At 41.5% G+C, this 7,702-nt stretch overlaps 1 protein-coding gene across 1 annotated transcript; it reads left to right on the top strand.

Moving 5' to 3' along the window:
* Nucleotides 1–455: 455 nt before the first annotated feature.
* LOC132880492 (tripartite motif-containing protein 16-like) lies at nt 456–7,395 on the top strand. Its single transcript, XM_060913789.1, has 6 exons — nt 456–1,096; nt 2,705–2,800; nt 2,927–3,160; nt 3,293–3,464; nt 3,663–3,722; nt 4,318–7,395. Exons 1-6 carry the CDS (start codon nt 506–508, stop codon nt 4,848–4,850), a joined length of 1,686 nt encoding a protein of 561 aa, XP_060769772.1. The 5' UTR covers nt 456–505; the 3' UTR covers nt 4,851–7,395.
* The last annotated feature ends 307 nt before the right edge of the window (nt 7,396–7,702 follow it).

Raw genomic sequence — 7,702 nt, 5'->3', positions numbered from 1 at the left:
GCCTGGAGCACTCATACTGAGTGAAATGGAGATTATGTTGAAAAAAAGGTCCACTTTTGTGATTTCTTTTCGTAATAAACAATGCGAAATCAATAAAATATGGTTTTCCTTCCTGACAGCTGCGTCCTCCTCACTTTTAAAATGGCTCCAACATTCTTTAGGGATGAAGATCAGTTTAAAGATGTCACGAGGAAAAAGCTGTTCAAGTGAAACAATTGTAATTTATCAACAAGGCTGAAAGTTGTGCTTGAGGTGTCAGTAGGTGGAAAAGTCCAGAAAATTAAGATCCATTCTGTGAGTATTTCATGAAATTAATCCTAATCAGTCCAGCTACATGGGTTAAATTTCTGCACTGAAGGGAGATGAAATGGTTAATAGAGGAGTGCTCATGATCTCTCTGTGTTTGTGCTCCTCCTCTCTCTTTCACACACAGAACCAGGAAGTAACTTGTCATTTCAGAGAAAACAAAACTGATCTCTCTCTCTCTCGTTGCGATTTCAGGAAAATGGCCGAGGCCAGTATTTCAGTAGCTCAGGACCAGTTCATGTGTCCAGTGTGTCTGGATCTCCTGAAGGATCCGGTGACTATCTCCTGTGGTCACAGTTTCTGTAAGGTGTGTATTAATGGCTGCTGGGATCAGGAAGATCAGAAGGGCGTCTACAGCTGTCCTCAGTGCAGAGACACTTTCACGACAAGGCCTGTTCTACGCAGAAACAACATGCTGGATGAAGTGGTGGAGAAACTGAAGAAGACTGAAGTCCAAGCTGCTTCTCCTGCTCGCTGTTACGCTGGACCTGGAGATGTGGAGTGTGATTTCTGCACCGGGAGAAAACACAAAGCTGTCAAGTCCTGTCTGATGTGTTTGGCTTCTTATTGTGAAACTCATCTGAAACCTCATCTTGAACTTCCTGCTTTGAAAAAACACACATTAATTGAAGCCTCAGCAAAACTCCAAGAGAAGATCTGCTCTGAACATAACAAGCTGATTGAGATCTACTGTCGTACTGATCAAACCTGCATCTGTTATTTGTGTACAATGGATCATCACAAAGGTCACGACACCGTCACAGCCGCAGCAGAAAGAGCTGAGAAACAGGTGAGAACTAGAAATCTTTCCAGAATTAAATCATCTTAATTATAGTTTCCCATCTAGAAACAGGTCCTTTAGTCAGTGATATGATTTGAACTTTAATTTCAATGTGTGTATCAATCAGAAGGATTCTGTAAAAGCTGATTAAAATTGTCTGTGTTCTGGTGAACAGTGTGTTAAATTTATCTTCAGTGATGGTCGTAATCTGGTTCGGGGTGGGTTTCCTGATAATGTTGCCCTTCAGACCAAAAGAGAGAGTTGAGAGACTCTGAAGGAACGAATGTTGTCTCTCTACGTGGTTTTTCCGAACTCACTCGTAAGAAGGAGTCTAAAGAGCAACAGGACAAAGAGCGTCTTTGCAGTTCGCGTCCCCGATATAGGCGTTAGTAGCTGCTAAAGGCAATCGTATTGGACATAACTAACAGTGTCCAAGTTAACTAGCTATGTGTAAACATTAGCCATGGACAAGACTATGGCAACTTGGCGGGCAAATCCACAGAAAATCATTTGACTAATCAGACTGCATAGCTATTTCAACACTATTGCTAACTCTAAATGCACAGACAACTTCACTGCAAGCTAATAAAACGTTTATATCCCTCAATATGCTTCCACAGGTGGGATGGCAAGTTTTTGTAGGCTGTGATGTGCTCCGTTTTAGACAACCAAAGCAAACATTTAAAGCAAAATGACTCTTTATTCCTTTCAGAAAACTGAATCATGGGTTCTAGCGATAGAACCGTGGGTGTGTGCATTCCCCAGAAGAACCGCCTCCTTCCATTCTGCCATCAACTGATCGTGTTAAATAATGCTGCGGAGAAATCATTGATCTTGATTTTATCCAGTCTATGGACGTGACATGACCCTAGTGATTACTGATAGACTGTCTCAGTGTCACCTGCGGAAAAACCAATCACGTTTTAGAAAAGAAAAAAACATCCGCTTTCAAAGCTGCTTCATAGTAATGACTAACGAGGACCTTGATAGAAATGTAGTGGAGTAAAAAGTACGATATTTGTCTTTCAAATGGAGTGAAGTTAAAGTTCCCCCAAAAAAATACTCAAGTAAATTACAGATACTCAAAAAGTGTACTTCAGTACAGAACTCAAGTAAATGTACTTCGTTCCTGTCCACCTCTGATAATTAACTCGATGTTCTTGCAATGTACAAGAAAACTAATTGAACACCACCAGCAGATTCAACCCCAGTTTCCCCCGCTGACTGTGAGAGTCCCTCAGAGCCGCATGCGCATTCTGTGGATTCGGCAGCGAGCGAGTCGCTCTTTGTTTCGAATGAGTGCTCCGGGTCTCTCGTAAATTCCGAGCAAACTAAAGGACGACTTGTGCTACGATGTTCGGGAAAACCACATTAGCTTGATGATGGATCTTAAGAGGTAATTTAAAACTTTCTTGGCCTTAAGAGGCTTTCGGGAAACCCAGCCCAGATCAGTTAGTGAACATTTCTCTCTCTCTCTCACACACACACACACACACACACACACACACAGAGTACATAACCTTAAAGCCAAACATGAATGTACTTTGAACTGACATTAATATGGAACCAGTTCGCTCGTACTGTATAAAAAGCTGAATGTATTTTATTTGTCCTCAGAGTGAGTTAAAGGAGGAGCAGATGAAATCCCAGCAGAGAATCCAGGAGAAGCAGAAGAAGGTGCAGGAGCTGAAACAGGCTGTGAACACTATAAAGGTGAGCAGTGAGCAGAGACAGAGCTGCTCCTAGAAACACACACAACATGGACAACGAGTCATTTACAGTCCCAGTAAGAGAGGGAATGATAGATGAGCTTTAAATCTTGTGTGTGTGTCCTAACAGCTCAGTGCACAGACAGCAGTGGAGGACAGTGAGAGGATCTTTACTGAGCTGATCAGCTCCCTGGAGAAAAAGCGCTGGGAGGTGACGGAGCTGATCAGAGATCAGGAGAAGGCTGAACTGAGTCGAGCTGAACGACTCCTGGAGCAACTGGAGCAGGAGATTGCTGATCTTCAGAGGAGAGTCACTGAGCTGGAGCAGCTTTCACACACACACGATCACATCCATTTCATCCAGGTAACACTCACTGTCTGATCTACAGAGCCAGCTGTTCCTCACACACTCTCTAAAACACCTCTCATTAAGGGAACAATAAATGTCCCTGTCTGACATCACAAGTGGGTTTTACATTTCATTTGCTTTCTGTAGGTTTTAGCTTCTGGACATCAGTCTCCTCTCTTCCCAAAACCAGATTTTCACACATCCAGCGTCACTGTCCATCAACATCTCTCATTTGATGGAGTGAGGAATTCTCTCTCAGATCTGAAAAAGAGACTCGAGGAATTCTGTGAGGAGGAATTCAACAAAATCCCTCCACATGGTAAGAGGAGCTGTTCCTGCTGGAGAAACACAGTGATGTGTTATTTCTTAGCGATGCTCCTGCTTTCTTTTTTGCAGACACTTTATTCACCCGACGCTTTGAACTAAAACACTGATTTTAAATGAATAAACTGACTGGATCACTTTAAACTCTTTCCATCTTTTACACAAACTCATGTTTCTATTTTTCTCTCCACAGCTGCAGCAGTTCAGATCATTTCAGGACGAGAATCACAGAGCAGAGAAGAGTTTCTGAAATGTAAATCTAAAACACACACACACACACACACACACTGCTAGGCTTGTCATGATGATACATTTTGTTGGATGATATATTGTGTCAGAAATTATTGCGATAAACAATATTATTCTTGACGTCTTTTCAAGACAATTTTATGCCACGAGTAAAATAATAATGATCATGCAAATACACCCTTTCATAGAACAGTAAACTTTTTAATTAAGTCAACTTATTCAGTTCCATGAGGCTGGCAGGGGGAGTCGCTCTCTTCTGTGGGATCTTTAACTAGGTTTAGAATGCTAGTTTAAGCTGATATGTGATTGATCTAACGGTAAAACAGCACGAGGGCTCGAGAACTTTGACAGGTTACAATTTTACTTGGCAACTGAATGTATCTGAATTCTGATTGGCTGTTGTATCTGGATTCTGATTGGTTGTTGTTATATTATTGTCCTTTTGTTATGTTCTTGAGCCCAGAGTGGGGGGAGGGGGGAGTGACAGGGTTCTACAGAGAGAAGTTTTCACTGCAACCGAACTGCTGTTTTCGTGACCACGCCCCCAGCGCGGATATTCATGTTCACATTGTTCAGTTTGTTTTTCTCTTTTATTTTAGATTTCTGTTATCTGACTCTGGATCCCAACACGGTGCATCGTCACCTCATTCTGTCTGAGAAGAACAGAGCGGTGAGATGCAGTGAGAGAGAGCAGCGTTACTCTGATCATCCAGAGAGATTTGATTACTGGCAGCAGGTGTTGTGTAAGGAGAGTGTGTGTGGACGCTGTTACTGGGAGGTGGAGTGGAGCGGTGCTGATGTTGTGTACATATCAGTCTCATATAAAGATATCAGCAGGAAAGGACAGGGTAAAGAGTGTGGGTTTGGATTCAACAATCAGTCCTGGAGTCTGCGGTGTTCTTCTTCTTCTCTCTATTTCTATCACAACAGCATTAAGACTGATCTCAGAGTTCCATCCCCCTCCAGAATAGGAGTGTATGTGGATCACAGTGCAGGAACTCTGTCCTTCTACAGCGTCTCTGACACGATGAAGCTCCTCCACAGAGTCCACACCACATTCACTCAGCCTCTATACGCTGGGTTCTGGCTCTGGTCTCCTGGTTCTACAGTGAGATTGTGTGATCCAGAATAAAAGTGTGTAGTGTTTTCTGTAAAATTCCTGCACGTTGCCACGTTGTTGCTCAGTCGTCTGTTTCACTAGAACACAATCCAGCTGCACAAAAACACTCATTTTAATATTTAGATTATAAAATATGCCGATATCGTGTTCATCCCATATTCAGCCTGGATGATGATTGGTCCGCAGATAGAACCTTATAAATCCAGGTTTATCTGTGAGTTTGGGATTTTTATTCAAATTATTTGGATAAAAATAAGGCCAAATGTGCGGTCGGTGCTGATCCGAGGAGAATTAAAATGACGGGTGGTTGGGTAGAGATTGGGTTATAACACTGATGTGTTGCAACACCATCAACTATCAGTAGGGTTTATTTAACTTTTTTGTTTTTGAGCCATGCTTTGTGTCGTTCATTTCCTATGTTTGATCATGTTTAAACGTTTGCTGTCTAGAGTGCGGCATTAAAAAAAACATGCACTGTCAAAATTGGCAAAATACATTCCCATGTGCTTGGCGTGCTTGTGTCTGACCATTTCTGTTTTGTATTAAATTAAATCTTGCCAAAATGACTTAGTTCAAACCTGGACATATAGAAATAGAGCATGTTAAAAAAAAAAACACGAAAAAATAAACCCCGGAAAGCCCGCTCCTCTGCTTCAGCCAGACTTGAAGACCCGACGGTGCAATGCTTGCAGACTGTCAGAAGTAATTAGACCTAAATTTCATCTCATCTCATTATCTCTAGCCGCTTTATCCTGTTCTACAGGGTTGCAGGCAAGCTGGAGCCTATCCCAGCTGACTACGGGTGAAAGGCGGGGTACACCCTGGACAAGTCGCCAGGTCATCACAGGGCTGACACATAGACACAGACAACCATTCACACTCACATTCACACCTACGATCAATTTAGAGTCACCAGTTAACCTAACCTGCATGTCTTTGGACTGTGGGGGAAACCGGAGCACCCGGAGGAAACCCACGGGGAGAACATGCAAACTCCACACAGAAAGGCCCTCGCCGGCCCCAGGGCTCGAACCCAGGACCTTCTTGCTGTGAGGCGACAGCGCTAACCACTACACTACCGTGCCGCCCAGACCTAAGTTTATAGCTAACAAATCAGCAGATGCCCCAACAATTATTATTTTCGTTAGGCCAGTGTGTAAGGTATGTTAGAACCGTGCCTTATAGCCTACGTTATATCACAATTTAAAGGACGTTTGAGGAGTTGGAGGCTGCGAGCGCAATGATGTTCCGACATGCGCTAAACTTTATTCCCTGAAAATCATACACCAGCGTTCAATGCCCCAAACAGTCAAAATGTCTAGAAGACTACGGTTAAATAATAATCATAGCCTACTAAGTTAAATTACGTCAAAACATCTGTTTCTGGCCTATGAAATGATGGAGGAAAATGAGAACGAACGCAAAGTAGATAGCAGCCAACTTCACGCCATCTTTTAGGTAACTTAACACTTGTGTTGGCCACAATATTTCTCTTAATAAAATCTTGAATTGTTTTTGAAGTCGTATTCAACACAAAGTAAGGTCAAACCCCAATTTTAATTTAAGCGAAGATCCAGACTTTTTTCTATATTGACGTTCGGCACAGAGGAGCATGTCATTCTGCTTTCGGTTTCGGCAGCATGGATGCGCTTTGCATGAAAGAAGGCACTGATGTGTCTGCCATTGATAAAGGTGTAAAAACAAGTGGAGGTGGGCTTGGCTGTACGAAATAGGTGAAAACGGAAAGCCATTTAGTTCATGGTGCAAAAAAACTAAACATTTGTGCGGTTTGCCACAAAAAAATAATATACGGAAGCAATAGAAAGAAAGTGCTGTCGCGCCATCAACTGGAAGCCAGCCACAAGGCCAATGTTAGGGGTCTTCAGCACACCTCTTCTTTCCCAGGAGCAAATCTCACCTCAACGGAGGTCAGTCCATCTATGACTGATCGTGTCTGTGCACAGAAAATACGTGTCTGTGCTTTTATCTCAAAAACAAACAATGGTGAAGAATCACTCAACAATAAATTGAATATATTAATCCATTAATTAATTGATAATAAAGTTATCAGTTCTAAGTTAACCATTCTCAGAATTTCATCGAAATCCACCCATAACGCCCCCGTAAATTTTCAGTCAAATATTTTTTTTTTGCTTTAATCCATGCAAATATTACAATCAAAGCTTTGCAGAATAAAAGATCAGAGCACAGGAGAATAAAGTTTCCCCCAGTGATGAAGTTTCTGTGCTGAGCTCATTTTCAGACAGAAGCTTTTAATACTGAGGTCAGGATGTCAGCAAGCCGCTGTATTGATACACAACGGGATTTTTCTCCACTTTGGATGGATATTTTTAGATTATTTAATCTGTGGGAAATAACTACAGTGTCTTAAATATGTGTTTGTGAAAATCACTGTAAACCTACAACTGACTTTTTTTCCTCCCTAAAACATCTCTTTTAATGTTGTCATATATTGTCTGTGTGAATAATGATGATAAATCTGTCTCTGTGAACTGGATCTGTCTGTGGTCTGACTCCTGATTTAGATTCTCAACATGATTGTTGGAAAAACTTTTTTTTTAAATCCTTTTAATTTTCAATCAAATAAAGCAAAAAAAAAAAAACAATTCTGTTCCAGTTGTCTATTCTGATTGGTCAGAAGGTGTTGATTAATTTTCTATAACAGCAGCTCTGACAGTAGTGCAGGTTTATATTAATGGGCTTGCTCTAATACGTTCTTGTTTCTATAGTAACAGCTCATTGAAGTGAAATTATTTTAGACCTGTGTGTTCACAAATAAAAATAAAAGAAACGTGGATGAACAATAATATTTAACCTGGACATTTCTCCTCCAGGGGCGGCAC

This window comes from Neoarius graeffei, chromosome 2 (assembly GCF_027579695.1).
Source record: "Neoarius graeffei isolate fNeoGra1 chromosome 2, fNeoGra1.pri, whole genome shotgun sequence".
NCBI classification, from domain to species: Eukaryota; Metazoa; Chordata; class Actinopteri; order Siluriformes; family Ariidae; genus Neoarius; species Neoarius graeffei.
Note: the sequence above shows the minus strand (reverse complement) of the source record. Positions and strands in the feature narration are given on the sequence as shown.

Excerpts from the sequence above, each read along its gene's own strand:
- LOC132880492 (XM_060913789.1), top strand. The coding sequence starts at position 506 with ATGGCCGAGGCCAGTATTTCAGTAGCTCAGGACCAGTTCATGTGTCCA. Across the intron at positions 1,097-2,704 it reads CAGAAAGAGCTGAGAAACAG|AGTGAGTTAAAGGAGGAGCA; the intron begins GTGAGAACTAGA and ends ATTTGTCCTCAG. Across the intron at positions 3,161-3,292 it reads ATCACATCCATTTCATCCAG|GTTTTAGCTTCTGGACATCA; the intron begins GTAACACTCACT and ends TGCTTTCTGTAG.